Genomic DNA, 24,753 nt, shown 5'->3' on the forward strand with positions numbered 1-24,753 from the left:
AAGTACTGAGGTGTGAGGATGCATGTGAAAAGGAACCAAGATTCCAAATCCTTGAATATATGTGAGTGAATGTGTGGCCCATTTCATAATACATGCTGTTCATTGTTCTCCCACTGTCATATTCTCTCTTTCATTTTTTTCTGTATCCTATACCTCACCTCATCCTTGGATGGGAAAAATGAAAATGATCAGTGTGATGATAATGATGTTGAAGGTGATGATAATGATGATGATAACACTTGCCCTTCTCTTTACAACAGCCAGAGGGGGTGCCAGTTCGTAAACACACTTCGCTTGTCTTGGATCTTCGTAACCGTGCTCTTGTTTACGAATTCCTTGATGTTCCTGTTGATGAAAGTCCCATTATCCCTTTTAGCCTGTCTCGGAGGTTCATGTATGGGTCACCTGCAGCTCAAATCTCTGTGGCTGGTGAGTAGTTAGTTGATAAATTTGTGCTGTAGTGGCTAACAGGGGAAGTTTTGAGATGTGAAGAGAAGTTTACCCCATAAATTAAAATGATGCTTGGCTCATTTTATTCTTATGACTTCCAGATGATTTATGCAACTTGAGAGAAACCTGTCATAGGTATGGGATTAAAAACGATCTCCATTAATCCATTCAGGCTTTCAGTATGACAACAATTTTTGTGTTTCATTCATGTTATCACCAGATGATTTTATTCAGCTAGGGAGGGATCTCTGCCAGTGAAGGGATTAGAAAAAATCTACATTATTCCCATCAGTACAGTGGTATGTGTTTCATTTTATTCATAATGCTGTACCATAAAAAGATTTTGTTCAGCAAGGGGAAGCCTGTCATAGTGAAGGGGTTGATTAGATGCTGGGCATATACAGTAAATGGATATAGTTATTGGGAGGAAACAATCAGACTAAAATGATGAACAAGCTGAAATGTAGCTCATTTCATAGACTCTTTGGCCATGGTCCTTTTCCTGTTAGTAGTGGGAATGGAGAGTTAAGATGATGTTGGTACAATTATTCAGTTCACATCAACTCATTATACCATTTTCAGTTGTTGTTGCTTGACCTTTGTCTGTCTAGCTAAGCAGACCTGTCATCACAGGTAAGCAACTACCTCTTTGGGGTCATCCTACATGTTTAGTACTCCATGTAGGTATTTGGGACCCCCTTGTGGTAGACAATGCCTCATTAGAGCTGGATCAGGGTCCTTCTCATGGTGAGGTGTGGAAAAATATGAGGAGGTTCATCTCCTGGGTGGACACTGCAGCTGCTCCACCCAGGGCATATAGCACCACCATATGTACAGTAGGCTACCTGTCAGCATCATCATTTTCAGTAGTCTTCTAACACTACCTCATGAAGCTTTAGCCAACTGATTATTTTGGCTGCTAACCCCTTCAATCCAGTGACATACAGTATTTTACTAATTTATTCTTTGACATCCCAATGTATTTATACAGATTTGGGGAGAATTCTTGTTGTGAGGAGATTAATGAAATAATGTATAACTCCTTCAGTTTAAAAGATCACTCTTAAGCTGATTAATATGGTCTTGAAATAGCAAACATACTCTTCAAAATATGTTGCATGATTGAATGAGTTAACCTTATTCCTGTAGTAGGTCATATTAAATTGTATGTGTGAAGAAGATGCATGTTTGTTGGTCATTACCAGGAAATGTGAAAGCTTGAATAATGTGAAAAAGGATGTATGGTCCATTTCATTAGGCAATCTGTTGATGGAGCTTCTGCTTTTTGCTCTCTTTTTCTTCTTCTTCTTTTTTTTTTTTTTTTTACCCATCTCATTTATTGTTGGGAGGGAAGGTGAAGACGATGAAGATAACAGTGATGCTCATGATGATGAAGGTGATAATATTATTTCAGCTTTGCATTGTTTCTACCCTAAGTAAATATTCTTTATTTGTTTACAAACACCTTTAGGTGATGTATTTGGTCCAACACCTGAAGGAATTGCAGTTGACTACAGTGAAGTGTTTGGAGGACGTCATTTTCGTAGCACTGATGGTGTGGCATTTAATTTTGGTGCCACTCTCTGGACACTACACTACCTCAGACTTACAAACCAGGTGAACTTCAGTATTAATATCCTCAATATGATGACATCATTTTATACTTTTTCTTGCTTGTGAGTCATTATAAATTTAATTTCAAGTCAAAAATGAGTATTTAATAGTGCTTTTCACCCCTTAGTCATGAACCAGAAATTTGAATCACTTATGGATGTTCCACTTTGAATATTGCTTTGCCTGTAAATATCCTGGACTTTAGTCCATTCAGTCCAATCAAGTATTTCTCAGTTTTATTCTTGCCACCTTCAGATGATTTGTTCAGCTTGAGGAAAGACATCAGGTTATGAAAGGGTTAATGAAGTTTCTAACCTCACTACAATGCACTGTCTCTCGAAAGCTTAAAATAATTTGGAAGTAGTAGAATGAAATACAACATACATCATAATGTTGAAGGGATTAAAGGAAGGTTAACTTTATACCAACCATTCCTCACCTTAGCTTGTTGTATCGGAGTCTCGTGATGTGTTCGATTACCTGACAATGCAGTTGGCTGGCCTCCTTTGGCGCTTTGAGGGAGGAGGCTTCAGTATGTGGATGTTCTCCCCTCCCAGTGTCTGGTAAGTCACAGCTTATTTTTCTTTAGTCAGTTTGTTTTAACCTGATTGAACTGGGTCACTTCCATAACTTGGATGCTCAGTCATGATTGAATTAAATATGATGAGCCTTAGTTATGTGGCAGGAATGTTTTTCCTTTGGCTACTAATCAAATTGATACTCCACTTTGACTACACTTAGCCATCAGTTGAGCTGAAAGGGATTTGGGATCTTTTTCAGGTGAGAAAAGATCAATAAAGTTATAAAATTTTTGTCTTGTGCTAGCTCACATGGTATTGTTCAGAGGTGAGTGACTGATCCTTTGACTTAAACTTCTGGACTGAACGGCTCAGACCTGGGCCTGGACTGAATGGCTCAGACCTGGGCCCCTACATTCATGATGGCACAACAAAGTATTTGAGGATGGCTGGCTGGATGGATGGATGAATGGATGGATAGATGGAAGGATGAATGGATGGATGGATGGATGGATAGATGGAAGGATGAATGGATGGATGGATGGATGGATGGATGGAAGGATGAATGGATGGGTGGATGAATGGATGGATGGACAGATGGATAAAATTTCAAGTACACTGTATTACTATATATGTTGATCATCTACCATCTGTGCAGTTAGATTTAAAAAAGGGAGATCATATGTTATCCTTATTTGATACAGTGCTATAGTGTTTGCTTCATGTTTATTGCTGAAAATCAGTTTTATAACCTTTGTTACTCTCAGAAGTTTTAAACGGATGGATCTTTTTTATTAATTGTTTTTTAGCATCAAAGGTATGATTATTTATATTTCATTATTCTTCCTTACTAGGGTCACAGCAAAAGTGGTCAACATACTTTTAGCAGCACAGCATGAAGACTGGGAAAACTTTTTGTACATTGACCCTAAGATCATTGGAAAGTCAGTAGAATTTCTTATGAAGCATCAGAAGAAGGATGGAGGATTTGCAGAGAAGAGGGTTGGAACTCTGGACGGCAAGGTAAAGCTTATTTCAACTGTTTGACTAGAGACTAGGAGTAGCTAAGCTTTTAATTTTGTAAGAGGGTTTAGTTTATGTATTCATTATTACAAGGTACTACACTATAATTAATGCAAGGATTCCATTTAGAATAATTCGTGTATATAGTTGCAAATATTTATATATATAGTTATTGAGGTAGGTACGTCAGTAGTAAGTGGGTGACTACTACTAATCTAAGAGGTACTACGGTACTGTGCTGCCATGAGAGTGAGAGCAAAATGTGGCCACAATCTTGGTAACTAATCACAATACTGTTACAGTTCCATACTGTTACAGTGTGCTTCAACTTAAGTTGGAGCATAGCCTGCCACTGATGGTGTAAAACAACTTTTCACCTTTTATTTTTGTTTTCAGATGGCCAGTAAAGGGCAGGAATCATCTGTTCCACTTACTGCCTTGGTAACTATTGTCCTTCACAACAGCCTGAGTTTTCTGCAGGGAGACACCCATTCTCGTGCTGTGGATGCCAGAAGTAGGGCCACCCAGTGAGTGTGATCACAAGTAATTTTTTGTTACTATGTGTGCTGGTGCTTTTTCACTTACTGGTCTCCATCACTGCAGTGACATCATTTTAGTTTATTCTTCTGTCTATCTGTCTGTCTATAGCTAAATGCCATAATCCCATAAGGGGTGGCCATTTGATATTGAGTTAGTTGTTTTACAGGGAGGGACACTAACCCTTCACCAACCTACTTGTTGACATATAGGGAACACGTCTGGACTGGTTATATGGTTACCACCCAGTGTTGTAAATGGTTTCCTGGCTTACAGGAACCCATTAGGCTTGTCACCCAGTGTAAAGCTGCCTGAAAAGGAAAGAAGAGTAATAAAATGTGACAGGAAAGATGGAAGAAATATGAAGAAAGGAGAGCAGACACAGAAAATGAATTATAAGGGTGAAGGAAGAGATAGGCAGCACTACATTAAGTGAGAAGATGATGGTCACCACCAACATCATTATCAGATTATTTTATTTACTATAGGGTAGACTTTTTGAACTGAAGGGGATTTTATATATACACTTCATTAACCTTGCACCACTACAAGTTCTTCTTAAATTGAATAAAATCATACAGTGTTTGCCGGAAGAATAAGCAAAATATATCACTGGAGTAAAGGGATTGTGATATACGGGTGCAGGTTGATTTTTTTCCCTTGAACTCCAAAACCTTGTAGAGGCTGTAAGCTAGTATGGGGTTGGCTGCTTATACTCATTGTTACTACTACGTTGGATCCTGCACATCTAGTTTATTAAAGTAGGGTAGGTCTGTGATGATGATGATGATGATGATGATGATTTTGGCTCTTATTACATATTTTACTGTTGTTACTACATTTGATAATGCCAGCCCTATTTAATAGCGGAAATAGAGTTATGATGATGATGATTATTTACAAATTTATTCCAGGTACCTACACATGCAGCTACCCAATCTCTCTGATGTGTATGATTTGGCCATCACTTCCTATGCATTGACCCTCCTTGGCACCCCACATGCTGATTACTCTGCCAGTATGCTTGATGGAATGAAACGGCATGAAGGTATGCATGTTTTATTTAACTCTGGAAGATTTAGAATAATTAGTTTTATGAAGTACTCATCACACTGTTCATAAATTTCACGTGTAGATTTTACCAGTACAATATCTCCCTTTCAAATATTTTTATTACCTGTAGTTGTTCAGGGTTTACTCATCTAATATTCAATATTATATTTTTGATTGCTATATTCTGTAGACTACAGAAGACATAGGGAGTGGTGCTGCATTATGACCTGTCAGATATAGGGCTATCATGAGAGGATGCTGGAAATAAAAAACATGGAAAATTGCCACCAGTGGGCTAACTGTAGTTATGGCTCAGATCTATAGCTATATCTTTCTATCTATCTGTCTATCTGTATACAATTTTTGTCTAATACATCATCAAAATTGGTATGAAAACTCAAAATCCATCGCTAAACTGGGGTTTGGCCATCATTAGACTGGGTATGTTGGCATTTCTACCCCCATCGCTAAGTCAGGGTATCACATCTAGGGGTGTCGTATATTGATGAAAGGGTACAGCAGGGAAGAAAGGTTGCTGGTTCCTTGAAAGCAGTGATAAGAAACAGGGAAGTGAGCATGGAAGTGAAAAAGTTACTACATGACAGTATTGTGATACCAACTCTAACGTATGGAAGTGAAGCTTGGACATTGTTGGAAGGACACAAGTCAAGAGTGAGAGCAGTGGAAATGAGTTATTTAAGAGGAGCCTGTGGAGTCACATGGAGAGACAGGCTGATGAATGAGGATATAAAGGAGCGTTGTGGTGTGGATGTGGATGTGATAGGAAGCGTTATGAGGAACACACTGAGGTGGTTTGGCCATGTGGAGAGGATGGAGGGCGAAAGACTGACGAAGAGAGTGTATGTGAGTGAGGTGGAGGGGGGAAGAGGGAGGGGGAGGCCGAGGATGAGATGGAGGGATGGGGTGGAGAGGTATATGAGAGAGGGGGGTGTGAGTTGGGAGCAGGGCAGTGAAATGGCGGGAGACAGGGCGACTTGGAGGCGATTTGTTTGTGGCCACCCCAAACGGAATTGAGGCGTCTGGCAATAGATAGATAGATAGATATACATATATATATACTGTATATGAGGCATTTAGCAGCAGAGTGATGTGTGCGCCAAAAATGGCCAATGGTGCGTTATTCCTGCCAATATGTAGGTGGAGCCTTCTAGATCCTCCCTGTATAAAGCTACATACAAAAAGGACCCCTGTGGCTGGCTGGCAGATGGGCAAGCATCGCGTGTGTCAGGCCTTGAAAACCCATTGAGGAGGTCTGCTCCCACATGGCAGAAGTATGTACTGTACGTGCCACGAGCGGCTAGCCATTGGGAGGCTGCGTCTCAGTACTGGCCCCCAGCCTCAGCCAGTCGCCCACCAGCAGTGTTACCATATCTAGCATAATTTTATTCTTTTAGCATAATTTTGATAAAATTTTCGAATCTGGAATATTTTTTAGCATATTAGAAGGTTTAGCATAATTCTAGCATAATTTAGACTGGAATGGAATGATTTTGAAATAATTTTATACAAGCTATAAATCAGAGAGAGAGAGAGAGAGAGAGAGAGAGAGAGAGAGAGATGGGCGGGTAGCTGATTGGCGAATGAATGAGTGTTGCCATACTGATACCTTAAGAACGGTATTATGAGAGTACTTCCTCGATGGGTAACCCCCCTCCCCCCACACAACATTAACATGTACAACACATCAGAATTGGATTGGTGAATACTGAAATTATAATATTAAGCACTCAGAATCACTCTATAGATTAGATAACTCTTGCAATAATCCAGGAAAATAGATTTAATTAAAAATTTACAATATAAAAAATTATCAAAAATAAAAAAATTGCATTATTAATATAAAACTTTCACAATTTATTAATTTTTATGTTTATTTTCATTTGGATCACATAATTTTAAACCATGTTAATATTTTGTGTATGATCCCCAATGGGGGGGGCACATTTGTGTGTATGTTTTTTGTTTTTGTTTGTTATTTTTTCTAAACAATGGATTCATTAAATTGCATTTTTTGAGAGCATTACATTGATATAAAACAACATTAGTTTTTTCTTTATAAATTTTATGTACACATTCTTCAAATTTAAGCTTTAATTACTTGAAAGTAACCCTCTGGTGCATACATCACTCTGCTGCTAGACGCCTCATATATATATATATATATATATATATATATATATATACTGTATATATATATATATGTACAGTCAGTCTTCGTAAATTGCGGCAATTTGGGTCTGGACCACTGCCGTGATTTATGAATTCCGTGATTTATGAATAATTACTCATGTGAAAAATTAATTTGGGTCTGGACTTTGGCCAACTCACCCCCACAGCACCCTACCAACACCTATCTAGGCACCATCAAACATAATCATACAAATTTAGGAATATTCAGTGCATGTATTAAGGGATCTCACCTTAATCCTATGACGAAATTGCTTAAGTGAATGGAGTGGGGTGGTGTTGGGAAGAACTTAGAACCTCTCAGCACTTGTTCTTCCCAAACTCTTTCACCAGCTTTGAAAACTTCTCTAACCTCTCAACACGACAAATGAGCTCCAAACGTTGACTGTACGACAACTGCAGCAGCTTCTTGACGCCATACTGCTTAGAGCGCTTCATTGGGGGGTCGGGAGGGGCCATGGCAGGTAGGAGGCGGGGGGAAGTTGCACAAAAAAGGCAGGTAACTCTCGTACTCCACGGTGACGGTCTGTAGTTTGTGGACTGGCGGGACAAGAACAACAACAACATGGTGGCATTAGTATGCACATATGTCACCAGGGACGCGCGGTGATTGGTTGTTGGGTTGCGATTTTCAGTTTGAATGCCACGGTTTACGGTTCTCCTCGGAAAAGGCCCACTTGGGTGCCTAGATCTGCGATGTTCGTGACTTAACAGTGATTTAAGGTTGCCGGCAGTCTGATGGCCACCTAGCCGTGATTTATGTATCTGTGATTTATGAACACGCGATTTACGAGGATTGAGTGTATATATATATATATACCTGTATATATATATATATATATATATATATATATATATATATATATATATATAAAATCTCATTTTCTTATCTTATTTTAAGTATTTTACAGTTAAATATAAATTCTTTCACAGGTGACATGGCATACTGGTCTCGGGAACGCGTCACCACACACCCCAGGCGTCAAGAAAACAACCAGAGGGCCTTCCTTCTTCCTCGGGAACCTGAGAGGTGGGATGCACATGCAGTTGAGGCCACAAGTTATGCATTGTTGGTGTTCCTGACCAGGCAGGGTGTTACCACATATACTGAACGCATCATGAGGTGGCTTAATGCTGTCAGAGATTGGGACTTTGCATTCATCTCAACTGTGGTGAGTTTATATGGATGGTTTTTATGTATTTTATTTCAGGCAGTTGGCATTTGATATTACTTAATCTGTTGTCTAGTTATGAGCTCCTACACCTTAAAAGAGGTAAGAGTGGATTGGTTTTTACCTTTATCATTTTATATATTAATGCCATACTAGGCTTGGTGTTCAGAGTTGCTCCGTTTTTATTCTCTCTTTCTTTGTTTTGGGGTCCTACTTTACCTTACAGTTTTAGATGAGTATAAGAGTTGAAATGACAATGATGATGATGATGATGATGACTTTCATACTATTTCACAGGATTCACTGGTGGCAATGCAAGCATTGGCAGAATATGCGTACAGGGCCAGACTGCGTGATGTAACCAACCTACATTGCAGCTTGGACATCACTGCCGAGCCTCAGAACCCCATGGAAGTCACCATCACTAATGAATCATTGTCTGTCTTACATAGTTTTGAGGTTAGTGAAATGTGTAGAAGTTAGCAGTATAATGTAAGTGGGTGTTTTAGTTTGATTATGGTATCATAGCACCTCAGACTTCCATTCCCACTGACTCATGCTTTCTTCCGATAATTATCAAAACGTTGAGCTTAGTAGTATTAATATTTGCTGTACTTTTCTGTTGTACTTTTCATATATTGTTGGGTAAAGTTATTCATTGAGAGAATAATTATCTTTGTTTTGTATGAAGTTCTTGTCTGGGCTACTCTCATCAGAATACAGTAATGGGTGAAATGTCTATCTATCTATCTATCTATAGCCCGACGCCCTAATCCCGCAAAGGGTGGCCGCAGACAAAACACCTCCAAGTCACTCTGTCACCCACCATTTGACTCCCCTCCCCCCAACTCACCCCCCCCTCCCTCATATACCTCTCAACTCCATCCCTCCACCTCATCCTCAGTCTACCCCTCCCTCTCCCTCCCTCCACCTCACCTACATACACCCTCTTAGTCAGTCTTTCATTCTCCATTCTCTCCACATGTCCAAACCACCTCAGTGTATTTCTCCTAATCTTTTCAACCACATCCACATCTACCCCACAACGTTCCTTCACTTCTTCATTCGTCAACCTGTCCCTCCACGTCACTCCACATGCTCCTCTCAAGTAACTCATTTCCACTGCTCTCACTCTTGACTTGTTCCCCTCTTGCAATGTCCACGCCTCGCTTCCATACGTCAGGGTAGGGATCACAATACCATCATGCAGTGACTTCTTAACTTCCATACTCACCTCCCTATTTCTCATCACTGCTTTCAGTGTACCGACAACCTTTCTTCCCTGCTGTACCCTTTCACGTACTTCATCCCCCAAAGTTCCATCCTTACTCATCACACTACCCAAGTACTTGAATGCACTCATTCTCCATATCCTCACCATCCAACCTCACTGCACACTCTGTGACTTCATTCCTCTCAAACACCATAACTTTACTTTTGTTTACATTAACTTTCAGCTTCCTCCTCCTACACACTGTCCCAAATTCATTCACCAAACCTTGCAACTCCCATTCATCTTCACTCAACAATACTGTATCATCAGCAAACAGCAACACCGGAAGCTTCCAAATCTCACCCTCATTCATTAGGGCCACCCCCACATCCACTGCCCTACCTTGTACTTCCTTTACAACCCCATCCATATATATATTAAACAGCCATGGAGACATTACACACCCCTGTTTCAGTCCCACATTGAGATCAAAGAACTCACTCAGCTCACCATCCACTCGCACCGTAGCCCTAGCTCCCTCGTACATACTCTTCACAGCACTCAACAATTTCCCCTCCACTCCATATATTCTTAATACCTTCCACATACCTTGCCTATCTATTCTGTCATAAGCTTTCTCCAAGTCCATGAAGGCAGCATACACTTTCCTTCCCTTCTCTAGATACTTCTCCACTAAACATCTTAGAACAAATATCTGATCTACACACCCTTTTCCCTTCCTAAAGCCCCCTTGTTCTTCTCCGACTAGCTCCTCTGTCATATGCCTAACCCTGTCAATGAGTATTCTACCATATATTTTACCAGTCACACTAAGAAGGCAAATACCCCTATGGTTACCACATACTTCTCTCTCCCCTTTTCCTTTGTACAGAGGAACAATTATACCTGATTTCCAGTCCTCTGGAACCCTTCCCTCTTCCCAAGCCAATCTACACAACTTCCATATCCACTCCACAACAATCTCACCCCCATACCTAAGCATTTCACCACACACTCCATCAATTCCTGGGGCCTTTCCCAGCTTAATCTTCTTCATCGCTTCCACTACTTCCGACCTACTGATCTCTTCCTCCCTCCTCTCATCTCTTCTTCTCCCAGCCATTCCCCAACCACTTATACTCACACTGCTCTCACTCTCTACATTCAACAAATCCTCAAAGTGCTCCTTCCATCTCCTCAATTTCTCTCTCTTCTCCACCAACAATCTATTATTCCTATCTTTCACTCCCCTACTATTTCCCCTTTCACACTGCCTTACTTTCTTTACCTCCTTCCAAAACAATTTCTTACTCTCCCTCCATTTCACACTCAGATTCCTCCCAAACTCTTCATCCACTTTCTTCTTACTCTCCTTCACCAGTCTCTTAACCTCCCTTCTCCTGCTCACATATACCTCTCTCTTCTCTCTCTCATCTTCTCCCCTACCTCTACTCGCCAACCATTCACCATATGCCTTCTTCTTTTGTTCCACAGCTCGTTTCACCTCATCATTCCACCATGCTGTCCCTTGCACACCCTTACATCTCCTCCTCACTCCACAAACCGCCTCACACGCTGCGCTTATCTCTTCCGTGAATATCTTACATACGTCTTCCACCCCTTCCATCTGCTCTAGCTCATACCTTCCCAATCTTTCTTCCACTATGCTCTTATACTCTGTCCTTTTCTCACTATCTTGCAATTTCTCCACTCTTCTCACAGGAGCTGCTTCCTCCTGTCTTCCCCTTCGCCTCCTCAACCACTTTCTTTGCAGCTCTACCTTGGCCATCACTAAGTGATGGTCCGAGACTCCATTCCCCCACCCTCTCCACACCCTTGCATCCAACACTTGTCTTCTCATTCGCTCATCCACACACACGTAGTCTATCATTGCCTTTCGTTCAACAAGTTCACCATCCATCCTCCTCATGACTCTCCATGTATACCGGTGGATCATCTTATGACGAAAGTAGGTGTTGGCTATTGCCAACCCCTTACCAGCACAGATGTCCACCAAAGCACTACCATTCCCATCTACTTCAGCTGGCACACCCCACTGACCAACCACTCCATCCACTCGTACATTCCCAACTTTGCCATTCATATCTCCAATCAACAGCACTCTCTCGCTCCTCTCAAACTTGTCCATACATGCTTCTACTTTCGCCCAAAACTCATCTTTCATTCTTACCACTCGATCCTCTGTTGGAGCATACACACATACAATCGCCCATGCTTGTATACCTACTTTCATCCTCACCCATACAATCCTTGCACCCACTGTTCCATACTCTCTTATATTCTCCTTCCACTTCTTGCTTATCATCAGACATACTCCCTCTCTTGCCCTCTCATTCTCACTGACTCCCGCACATATACCTACACAGTATTCCCATTCTCTCATCCTTTCACCTCACCATTTAGTTTCAGTCAATCCACATATATCCACTTTTGCATCCTCAAGTACCTGAACAATCTCTCTCTCTTTCACTTCATCATTCACTCCTCTCACATTCCACGTTCCTAGCCTCAGAATGTCCTTTGTCCGTTCCTTAGTCGTCAACGTATGGTCCGTCCGGGTCCGAGGCGCTTTATTTGCTTTTTTAGTTAGTTCTTTTTACGGGGTGGGGCACTAACCCACCACCAACCCTTACCATAATGGTATTAGTTAAGATTATACAGTATAATAGATTTATTGCTAATACAAATTATGTAATACTGTACAGTACAAGAATAATGTGCATAGTAAGTGTTTAGCATATTGCTCAACATTAGTTTTCATATATTGCATATAAGTATTAATGTTTAGTAACCACCTCCCCCTTTGCAGCTTGAGAATGTGTGGGGTCACGTAAACCTAATAGCCAAGGGATCAGGTCAGGGAGTGGCTCAAATGGAGGTGTCCTGGGGTGTGGATGTTCTGCGTTTTATTGAAAAAGCAAACAAGAAGTATTTTGACCTCACCGTCACTGAAAAATATCACCAGTTCCGCAACAAATCTCTCATCACCACCACTGTTTGTACAAGGTCAGATTCTTGACGCTGATATTCATCCATCCTTACATCCCTCATCCTTTCCATCATTATTCCACTAGGAGCATAGGGGTCCAAGCCTAGGCTACTTAGTATGGATATTTAAGATAAGAGTGACCAGTTGCTCACCTCTTACTATCCTAATGTTATTTCAGTGTATGGATGTAAATAGGTGCTTCATTGTCTAGTGGTTAAAATGCTCCAGTCAGAGTTAGGATCTTGTCATGCACTTTGGTTCAGTATCCAACAGATGGCTGGAAGTTTTTGTTCATGTAATACCATCAGAGGGAGTAGTCAAGTCATCTATCTTTTAATGAACAGGACTGTGGCAACCTAACTTTAGGCTCCTACACCTCAGGGGGTAATATGGGCTTGGTTGTTACCGTACCATTAAGGTGGTAGGCGGTGGCAGCCATCATTCTCTCACTTGATGCAGTGCAGCCTACTTCTTCCTTCACCTTTATTATTCTTTTTCCGTGTCTGCTCTCCACTCTTCTTATTTCCCCAATCTTTCCTGTTGCTTTGTGTTACTCTTCTTCCCACTTCAGGTGACTCTGCACTAAGTGACCATCCTAATGCCTTTTTGTAACCCAGGGAACCATTTACAGTGCTTAACAGTAACCATATAATCATATACAGTAATGGGGTGATGTGAAGTCTGCTATGGTGACCCTGATAACTGGATGGCAAGATGCAAATGGGTGTGTATCTGGGAACCAGACTTCCATACATTTCCCCACACCTTGTCACTGTGAGGTGTTGGCTACCACAAAGGAACATCAGTTCACTGCACAGAATAGCCTTGCAAGGGTGGTTGCTTGTAGGCAGTTGATGGGTCCACTTGGCCAGACAGACTGGGACTCTCAGCAATCACAAGCTTAATACTTCATGTTGTATAGTAGCAGTAGCATTAGATTATGCTAAGCCCAAGTGGATTAAAAGTTTTTAGAAATTATATGTTTACATTAACTTCATCACTTTTACAGGTTTCTCCAGAGATGGATAAAGATGTATGGTGATACTGTATAGTTCACATCATCCACTGATAGAGAAAAAAGATGATGATGATGATGATGATGATTACGAGGAATCTTTAGTATTAAACGTTTTCCCTTACAGATGGATATCACTGGAAGATGGGAATACTTCCAGTGCAGCAATGGTGGAGATAGAAGTGCCAACAGGTTACATGTTATACCAGCCCATCGCTGAGAATAGGCTTCTTGAAATTCAGAAGGCTGGCAACTTCCCAGAGTTACGCAACGTCCATAGCACCGACACTCATGTTTTCTGGCAGTTTGAAAATGTGAGAACAAATTTTGATTTGGTAGAAATAAATATGTAAGTAGATAGGGTAAAGGTGGAATGATGAGCTGAAATGAACATGGTTGTTTGATGTTCCTACAGTCATGATATATGATAATGATGTACTGTAATGCATGATGTCCTTTATCATTAATATGTCCTTCAGTAGCTGAAGGATAGCAGAGCAATTCAGATTCAAAAGTTATAAAATGTAAGAGTAATTAGGTGGATATTAATGGTGTAGAGTTGAGATACTTCCTGTAATTGTCTTTTATAACCTTGTCCAGAGACTCCTGCATTTTTCCCTGGATTTTTTCTAAGTTGTCAAATCGTCTTCCTTTCAGTTCTAACTTAATCATGGGTAACAAGAAGAAATCATAGAGAGTGAGATCTAGTGAGTATGAGGTGTGTGGAACAACAACAACATTGTTTTTGGTCAAAAACTGCTGAACTGAAACTGCAGTGTGTAATAGGGCATTGTCATGATGCAAGAACCATTTCTGGGTGCACTACCTCACTGGGCATTTGCTCATGATGCTTTCCCATAGATGCCTCAGCACTGTAATGTAAAACTTTGTCCATGGGGAACAAATTTTTCTCTATGTTTTCATTTGTTTGAAATGTCGAAGGATAGCCAAGACATGGAGGGTCTTGGACTAACATGTTGCCTTACTTTAAATGCACATACCATTTGTAGACGTGTTTTTTTTTCTTCATAGCCTGCTCCATAAAAGTTTGCCCAAGCACTGTCACTGCCTCAGCCATGGTTTTGCCAAGCAAAGCATAAAATTTAATACACATTCTTTGTTCATTAAAATCTTCCGTAGCAGTTTGAGAACGAAAATTGCAGAAGTCACATGCACAAAAAAAATGCCAGAAATATGGACTTGACCGTTTTTGTGCAGTCACATGGCAGAATGATTCACCAGACTGCACCCAAGTGCAGGCACAGTGGGGAACTGTTTGTTTTTCCCTTACTATCAGTCTGTTCTGGGAAATTTGGGGTACCCCCTCATACGTGCTCAGGCAGCTTAAGTATATGAGAATGGTTTTAGTGTTTAATTCACTGACATGTATGGATAGTATTTTATTTGCTTTATTTTTTATGTCTGGTTGTACTAACTGCAACTGTTTTTTTTTATATAATATTGTATTTGAGAGAGGTGAAGTTAGTGAATGTACAGCGAGGTTGGATGGTGAGGAATTGGAAAATGTGAGTACGTTTAAGTACTTGGGTAGTGTGATGAGTAAGGATGGAGGTTTGGAGGGTGAAGTGCTTGAAAGGGTACAGCAGGGAAGAAAGGTTACTGGTTCTTTGAAAGCAGTGATAAGAAACAGGGAAGTGAGCATGGAAGTGAAAAAGTTACTACATGACAGTACTGTATTGTGATACCAACTCTAACGTACGGAAGTGAAGCTTGGACATTGTTGGAAGGACACAAGTCAAGAGTGAGAGCAGTGGAAATGAGTTATTTAAGAGGAGCCTGTGGAGTCACGTGGAGAGACAGGCTGACGAATGAGGATATAAAGGAGCGTTGTGGTGCGGATGTGGATGTGATAGGAAGCGTTATGAGGAACACACTGAGGTGGTTTGGCCATGTGGAGAGGATGGAGGGTGAAAGACTGACGAAGAGAGTGTATGTGAATGAGGTGGAGGGGGGAAGAGGGAGGGGGAGGCCGAGGATGAGATGGAGGGATGGGGTGGAGAGGTATATGAGAGAGGGGGGTGTGAGTTGGGAGCAGGGCAGTGAAATGGCGAGGGACAGGGCGACTTGGAGGCGATTTGTTTGTGGCCACCCCAAACGGGATTGAGGCGTCTGGCAATAGATAGATAGATAGATAGATAGTATTTGTTTAGCAAGAGTTTTTCATGTTCATGGTTCCAAAGTTAGTTGCCTGTCTTTGCAGTGCAAAGTTTTCATCCTCACACTTAACAATTTTTGCAGATTCCTTCAGGTAAAAGGCAGTGCTTTACCTATGACTTGCAGAGATGGTACCCAGCAGCCAACCTTACCTATGTACGGGCTGCAACCATTTTGGAACTCTTTGCACCAGGTATGAGTGAATGTGAAGTTTTCCATACGTATCTTTAATCCTCCAATATGATGAAGTAGTTTAGATTTAATTCTTGCTATTTCCAGATGACTGTTATAACTTGGCTGGAAAGCCTCTCATGTTGAATGGAAGTTAATGGAGGTTGTTTCCAACCTCATTAGTGCAAGAAGCCTGTTCTGAGCTGAATAAAATTGGAGATAGCAAGAATGAAATTTAAAAATCTCTTATCTGACTGAAGGTAATAAAGTTGAATTAAAGGAAGATGGGGGAATGTAGATGTGCAACAAACTTTCAGGAGAAATATCCTGAGAGTGTTTGAGCACTTCAAGAGAATGGAGAATGAGAGAGTGATTAGGAGGTTTTATGTGAGTGAGGTGGAGCAAGAGAAAGAGAGGGAGGAGGTAGATGACAGAGTGACATTGAGGTAATTTTGTCTGTGGCTACCCACTCCTGGATGATGGCATCTGGCTGTAGATAGACAGGTAGATATAAGTTAGATATGAACCTGTTCTCAATATTTGGCAATAAATGACTGTTTTGCATATGCCCTATTAGCACTTTCCATATCTTCTGCTCAGATCACTTTGAAATGGTGGTAATGAACTGATAACACTTCTCATATCTTTTGCTTCTTTACAGAACACTTTCAAATGGTAATGATCAACTCCACTCCCCTGGCTGCTCTGGACATCTGTGAGGTGTGTGGGTCCTACCAGTGTCCCTACTGCCCATCATACAGCTCAGCATGGTCTCTGCAGTTTAGTGGCATCTCAACCAGCTTCATTGTTTTCTTATCTGTGTGGGTTATCTCAGTGTTTGTTACTTTGTAGTGTATGGGAATGTAGTATTTAGCTCTTTTTTTTTTTTTTTTTTTTTTTTTTTTTTTGAGGGACTGCAATTTAGTGGACTGTCAGATACTGAAACTTTATAGTTTTCCTGTGTGTGTGGATTATCTCAGTGTGTGTTAGTTTGTTATTTTGTATAGAAGGCCTATGGCAGTTGTAGCATGTAGTTCAACCGAGATCATAGCTTTTCTTTGTGTTAGTTAGTTCAGTCTTGTTATTTCATAAGGTATGGCAATTGTAGTATGCAGAGTACCTTGACCAACATCATAGTTTTTCTCTGTGTGGGTTATCTCAATCTTTGTTATTTCTTAGTGCATTGTAGTTGTAGTATTTAGTTCCTTTTTCTACCATGTACAGGCAGTCTTGTTGTAAGTCAGTGATGTATTCCAGAATTTTACCATTTCTTCCATGCAACAAAAAGTGTACCATAAACTGAGGAAAACTAACAAATCAGCTTTACAGATAGTAATGGAACTATTAGAGACAATTTTCTTTTACATTTATTTGGACATAACACAAACAACATCAAAAGAGCAACTTATAATGGAGACTTTTTATACCTTTTTACATCTTCATGAAGATAAATGTAACAGCTCACTGATAGTATTTCTGGATCTGTTATTTGCATTTTTCCTAACATGTTAGTACCTGTTAAAATACCATTGAGCTTTCTTAAATGTGTGAGAATGAAGTCTAGTATATTTAACTTAGACTAACTCCATAAGAAGAGGAACTACGTGCAATTTATGTGTTTGTCCTCTTTATGTTATTTCTACCAGTGTAGTAGCCCTGTGTTATCCATGTGTTTTTCCTCAATATTGTTAGTGTTATTTGTTGAATTTAGAGGGCAGTCACTTTATTTCAGGTGATATAATGGGATGATTTATAGGAATCCTCAATAATAAAAGGACCTGTGTGTCTGACCATGTATGTATATATGCGTGTATTCTACTCATGACTCTTAGGGAGGGCTAGTTAAGACATGAAACTTTATACACATTTAGTTATGGGTTCCAAGTCCTTGCACATTTGTATTAGAGTGTGCTCCTGAATGACCATCTGCACCATGTGCAGATCCCTCTCTCAATATAATAGACAACTTGTTTAAAAAATTGGCACAGACAAAACTTGACTTGCTGGTGAATATAAGTAACTGTTTTCTGCTTGGGAATGTTCATCTGTTTATCTGCATATATACAGGTCTAACTATAAATGCACATAGCTGCATAAGGGAATAAGAAGTTAAAAGTTGAAATTTCGCACACTTATTACACGGGTTCCAAGGTTGTTCACCTTTGTATTAAAATGTTCTCCTGAATGTACATTGCATATGCAAAGATTAAAAAAAAAAAAAAAAAGTGAACCAGTGGTGACCAAAACTGACACATGGACAAAACTTGACCCACAGGTGAACAAAGGTTACTTGGATTTGTGTCTCATAATGCACATGTGCACATATGCAGAGCTATCTTTAAAAGTAATAGACCAGTTTCCTGTATTGTTGGCACAACGATTAAGTTTGATTTTTTTTTTTTTTTTTTTTTAAAGTAAACATAGGTTTCATGTTTGGGAGCTTTGTATTGTACATCAGTACATGCACATGATATATATCAATTTTGATCAAACATTCTAATAGCCAAGGTTGTTCAGTATATCCCTAATCAATTAAAACTAGGTAACTTTCCTTGTTTTGAAATAAGTATCAGTAAGGCCTTAGAAAAGTGCTGGAGATCTTTTAACATTTTGCAGGTGAACTGGTATATTATATATTTTTGTGAGACTAACACTTCATGGTATAATAGTGTATTTGTAGTTTCCAGCACAGAGTGATTAGTTGTGTAAATACATGTTCAGTAAGTTAGTGGGTCATTTACTGTAAAACTAGGTATGAGGGACTGAGTAGGGAGGCTGCCAGAGATCGAGTAACACGGAGAACCGCCATTAGATGACCAAGGCCGATGCATTGAGGCATGTCAGAGCCTTTATAAATGAAACAAAACAAAAAGATGTGATGAGTAGAATAATAATACAGATTACTGTATAGAGTAGATGCTGAAAATGTGCCAAAACTGATAAAACAATAGAGAGCAGTAAGTTTCCTTTTATCCTTATTGTATTGTAACTGTTTGCCAGGCTTGCCTAACCACTTGACTGTTTGTGCTGTTTCTGTATTGAGTAATGAAGCTGATACAGAGTTGGATTATTGATAAACCTTATTTCACATTTCTGCAGTTGTGTTTTGGTAATTCATTTTATCATCCTCATCATCATGATACCTTTTCCCACTTAAGCTGGGGTTGAGGTAGGATCCACAAGCAATGAATGATTAAGTATGGAAGTGGATGAACCTTCAACAACATGTTTAGTGAAATGGACCACACAGTCATTCACACATCATGCAGGTCCCTGGAATCCTGGCTTAACCTCAGAAGCCTAACCATGCACACATTATTATCATTTTTTTTTTTATAAATGGACCTCATATACACCTTCTTGAAAGAGTCATTATTTTTACATTAAAGCTGAAAAAAGGTGCCAGATTTTTGGTATCTGTTTCTCCTACAAACAATACTTCATCCAGCCATCTCATTCCTCAATAATTTTTGCAATCTTCTCAACTTGCATGCCTTACTTTCTCACACAAACTCATGTACCATATCCATCCACCTTCTTGTTCTGCCACACCTCACACCTTCATACTTACTCACAAATACTCTTTTTAGTTTTTACCACCCTGTTTGTTGCCATTCTCTTTTATATGTATGTGTATATCTGCACTGAAAAATTTAGGTACCCATCAGGGAATGAACACAACTAATAATACAGATGACTCCTCTTGCATGGATAAAGTGTTAATCTAGGGTATGGGCAAGTACATCCTGCATATACATGCCCTTTTAAATTCATTATAAAAATCTAATGTATTATCTAACTCTCTAGCCTCACTCCAACTTCCCTAAAGTCTCTCCTTGACTCCATGAAGAGTACAGATTGCTTTCTTAGGCATAACTAACTGTATAGAGATAATGCATATGGTGATGACATTAAAGAGGTTTAAATGCATAAAAAATTGCCTAATAAAAAAACCCTTATGACCTGAGCTAAACTACAGATATGCTACCAATGTGCATAGCTTACTGTAAAGAAGTAAAGACAAATTATTTGAACCATCAGAAATCCCTCTCCTGGGCACCAGCATGCAAACAACAATAATTTTTCACGTAAGATACGTCCATGGTACACTGCAGTGATTTTTTTTAGTGATGTAAGGAGAATCCATGCATGAGGATCCCATGCAAGAGGAGGGTTGACTGTATAACACTGCAATGTTAATCCAGTAATGCTCCACATTTACTGATATTAAGTTGTACTGGTAGACTTTTAGAGGACAAAGATTGAGAGCTTCACATCATAGTGCCTTGCATCAGGATTTGCATGCAAAGTTTTCATAGAATACTGTAGAAGCAATCCTCATATTACTGTACTGTACATTAATTAATTATGTGTTGCCTATGCAACTTCTTTATCATCAAGCTAACTTGTCCTAATTTCTCATGTTCACATGGAATGGGGAGATTCAGGACAATGCTCTTAGATCTTTCATAAGAGAAGAAACAGCGAACAAAGGCTTACCCATTAATAACCCTTCACTTTCTTCTCTTCCCCCAACTCTCGCATGATGTAGGAATTATATTTAAGAGTTCTTATTGTTTGACGAATACCATACACTTACTACATAAGGCACCTGAGAATATAGGTTTGACTAATTGTGATGGATTTGTTACATAGTTTTTTTTGTATTATAGTACTGATTCCTATGAACAAATATAATACTCACTTAAAGGAATCTATTTGAATCAAGAAGTCAACATAAACTCATTACTGTGCTCAGAGGCTTTCCAGTAAGGGTGCCATACTCTTAAATATGACTGATGGAATCTAGAGAAGGAATCTTGATATCTGGATAATGTTTGATGTTGCTTGATTCATGTTGTACATGGTTTTAGTCATTAGTTATTAATTATTTTAAACTTTCTTTTGTGATAATCTCACTTTTTATATTGTGGGGTGATGTTCTGTATGTTCTCTCTGTTTGATGTTCTTGGTTTGTATCTCTTACCTACTTGTGTGTTTAATTTCTGTGGTCTTGGAAGTGTCGTTAAGCTGGATAAGACTATCAGGTGTCAGCCAGACTTCAGTTCATTGACTCCTAGGGGTTCTCCTCAGTTAAATATAATTGTTGGATATCAACCTCAACTATATTTTCGAGGTTTGTCATCATACATAAATTATTAACCCCAGTCCACTGGGGGAGAGGTGTATCCTAGGGGAAATCATATGTCAAGAGGGAATTTTCCATGTGAGGAAGTGATATGTGGTGGTCCAGTCATCAACTATAACACCCCCTTACCTTCCCCCACACCATACAAAGCTAACAAAGTCTTGTCCATCTATCATGAGAACAGACATGCTTATTTCTCTCACGGTATGTCTGTATTTATATCACACCACTTTGCCAAGCATGATGTTTCACAAAAAATCACTTACTGTACTTGTTACTCGTTGCTGTAGCAATATCAAGCCAACTAGTGACAGATTTTTTCTTGCTACCTGCAGAGGAAAGCTTGATCTTTATCATGGACATCTTAGTTTTCTAAACATAACCCCTTCTTTCATAGGACAATTTTTCATAAAAACACCAGAGTGAGAGAGTGTGCTCCATTTCTCTCAGCCAGAGATTAACGGTTAATGCTGTATTTTTCCTGTTTAAGGCTGAGCACACTCGGACTGGAGATTCTTGCTCCACCATTGTAGTTTCTACTCATGTAAGATGTGTATGTTTCCTGCTGTTGTAGTCAGTCCCTCTAACTCTGTTGTACACCTGTGAGCCATAACTTCTGTTCACTTTCTACCTGTCACCAGCTGAAAGGAGGTCATAGCCAGGGAGTCCCACTTAACAAAGACCTGTTGTTGAAAGGTTGTAGCTTTCATGGACTGCACAAGTAGCAGCATCATTGCAATCTCTTCCTCATACAGTTTTGCATAGCTTCAAACTACCACTTTAATCTTCTTGCTACCAGGGATGCATTGTGGTGTTTTATTTAGGCTGTATCCAAACTATTCTATTAAGGTGAGGGTACCCTGATGGTGGAAAGCAAAGTGAAAAGATGCTTTATCTGGGGACATTCCTTCTGGTATTTAGGTATCTGGCTACATACAGATTGGTAAACAAAAATGTGTTCATTTTAAAGGTCATTTGAGACAGATTTCAATGCTTTGAGAGTAAGAATATCCTGCATTCCCCCAGCTGAATAAAATCATCTTTTTTTTTTTTTTTTTTTTTTTTTATGCGAGGAAGAAGGAACCAAAGGCCATGAGCCCGCAGTAACAGTAGCATGAGTAATATACCTTCGTGCATCCATAGATGGTGAAAAGGTTAACAGTGAAAAACATGTCTTTGTTCAGCGTAAAACCATGGCCACAACTTTCCTCTAACCATTGGTAGTGGTATACAGTGGGCAGAATCTGTGGCTTACCAAGTGTACCCATCAAGTGTTGTGTCTTTGTCATATGTATAGCTAATCTGCCTTCATTTTTCACTGGAAGTTAGGTGTGGAGTCTGTATCATTATGAATTATGTTGATTCTGTACTTCTGAACACTATGTGTTACATACTGAAGTTTTACAATAAAGAACTAAAGTGGTGAATGAAGAATTAATCCTAATCATATAAGAATAATGGTAATATTTATCAGTTAATCATATTTCTACCAATTTATAAACAGGGAACAACACAGGAATTCAGTGGGAGAATGTGAGTTAAATTGGGATGAGGAAATGTATTTTTTTTCTTTTGTTTTGTAAGTTTTCACATAATGAAGTTGGCCATATAGAGATTGTATGATATGGTATAGAATTTGGAAACCACTGACTAACTCCATCCTTACAGTGATGCCTTTCTTTATTCTCTTTTTTATCAGATGAGATTAAATGGCTAGGGGAAGTCTCTTGTAGTGATAGGTTTAGTGGATATTGTTTCTGACCCCTTCCCTAACTATTGTCTCTCTTAAGGTGGATACAATTGCCTGTGGTAGCAAGAGTAGAGTATAAAAGATATCACTGTACTGAAGGAGATAATCATGGGGGATTGTTATGTGGAAGTATTAGTGGTCTTATTTTCCTGCTAGGTACCTGGTGGTCCAATGATTAGAGTATTCCTGTCATAGGGTCATATTCTAGTGGGAGTATGAGGATTTATGGTTCCTCCTTCATGCTTTAGCTTGGGCATTGTGCCTTAGTATTCTTTCTTATGTTATTTGAGTCAAATACCAACACAGATTGCATGCATAACATGCAAGGGAATATCTTTGTGCAATACTGAGAAATAATTTGGAAAGGAAGAGATGCTAGGGAGCCTTCTTCACTGATGAGAGTATGACATAATTTTTTTGTATAATACCACCAAAGGGATTAGGCTAATCATCTACCCTTAAATGGACTTGGCTACTTTAATTTAGCTTTGGACCTATACAGCTTGAAGGTGGTGACATGGAAATCTTGTTTTTAGTCTCATTTTGCTAAAGAGATTACACATACTCCATTTTGTTTGGTTTTAAATGGTCATTACTTGTGAATGATATTTTATGCACTGTTGGGTCTGGTTAGTACTTGGATGGGTGACCGCCTGGGAACACCAGATGCTGTTGGCATCCCTACGTGTCAAGTGGGGTTGGTGGAGGATTAGTGCCCCTCCCTGTAAAACAATTAACTCTAAGCCATTGGCCACCCCGTGTGGGATACATGGCGTCTGGCAATGAATGAATGAATGAACTTATAATTTCAGTGTTTTGATTCCTTCACAACTGGAAAGATAAGTACAGGAGGATGAAATATGGTTAGGAACAACTAGAAGAGAGATTTATAGGTAAGTAAATGATGTATTAGCAGGGTAAAAGAGTTGAAGGAGAAAGCAAGAAGATATGACAAATGCACATTTACTCTAACATGACAAAGATCCCTAATCCTTTCAGCTCAGTTGATGGTCAAGTGTAGTCCAAATGGAGAGTTGATTGACTGCTGGTGGTAACCAAGGAGACTCATCCCTACCTCATAACTAAGATTCATCAAATGTCACAACCATGACTTAGTGTTCAAGTTCTGGGAATGGCAAAGTTCTATCAAGTGAAAGCAAATCAATTATAATGAATTACTGGATGATTTGCTGGTCAGCAGAGCTTGAAGTAATAGACGTAGGAAAAGGAAGAGTCATTGTTAAAGGAATGTGCACTTCACACAAATGGTAAGTGTTCTTCTATAATTTGTAAGATGATGAATGATGTTATATTTGTGGTAGTAGACCTTGTTGGATTGGGTTTGGATGATGATGATGATAATGATGATGATGATGATGATGATGATGATGATGACCCTGTAGCAGAGGAGTGGAATGATGATCCCAATTTCCCAAGTTTAATCCGTCTTGAATATCAGTTACAGGCAGCCATCATTCTTAACTTGTGTTCTAATATGTCACAACTAATTTTATATAACCAGTAATGCATACCAGGAGAAATGGTAGGTCATTTGTGAAGGTAGAAACAGAACTTCAATAGGCACTTTTTCTGTAGTATATATCAACTTCATAGCAAGAAAAGTAAAAACATTAAAAAAAGCTGTTGGATGGACTCATGTCAATAGTGACAGAAGTGGATATGAGTCATCTAAGA

The 24,753-nt window shown here is 39.4% G+C and overlaps 1 protein-coding gene across 1 annotated transcript in view; it reads left to right on the plus strand.

Moving 5' to 3' along the window:
- The window catches only part of LOC145391032 (CD109 antigen-like), a 96,866-nt gene that overhangs the window by 64,433 nt on the left and 7,680 nt on the right, over nucleotides 1–24,753 (plus strand). The window contains exons 25-36 of the mRNA XM_080265764.1: nucleotides 261–429; nucleotides 1,922–2,067; nucleotides 2,509–2,627; nucleotides 3,437–3,605; nucleotides 4,002–4,132; nucleotides 5,057–5,190; nucleotides 8,337–8,575; nucleotides 8,873–9,034; nucleotides 12,619–12,815; nucleotides 13,941–14,127; nucleotides 16,073–16,181; nucleotides 16,821–16,926. Coding sequence (XP_080121890.1) covers nucleotides 261–429; nucleotides 1,922–2,067; nucleotides 2,509–2,627; nucleotides 3,437–3,605; nucleotides 4,002–4,132; nucleotides 5,057–5,190; nucleotides 8,337–8,575; nucleotides 8,873–9,034; nucleotides 12,619–12,815; nucleotides 13,941–14,127; nucleotides 16,073–16,181; nucleotides 16,821–16,926 — 1,868 coding nt within the window. The remainder of the gene's footprint in view (nucleotides 1–260; nucleotides 430–1,921; nucleotides 2,068–2,508; nucleotides 2,628–3,436; nucleotides 3,606–4,001; nucleotides 4,133–5,056; nucleotides 5,191–8,336; nucleotides 8,576–8,872; nucleotides 9,035–12,618; nucleotides 12,816–13,940; nucleotides 14,128–16,072; nucleotides 16,182–16,820; nucleotides 16,927–24,753) is intronic.

The sequence above is a fragment of the Coenobita brevimanus genome, chromosome 16 (genome assembly GCF_032717465.1).
Source record: "Coenobita brevimanus isolate Jiangsu-jjx chromosome 16, ASM3271746v2, whole genome shotgun sequence".
NCBI classification, from domain to species: Eukaryota; Metazoa; Arthropoda; class Malacostraca; order Decapoda; family Coenobitidae; genus Coenobita; species Coenobita brevimanus.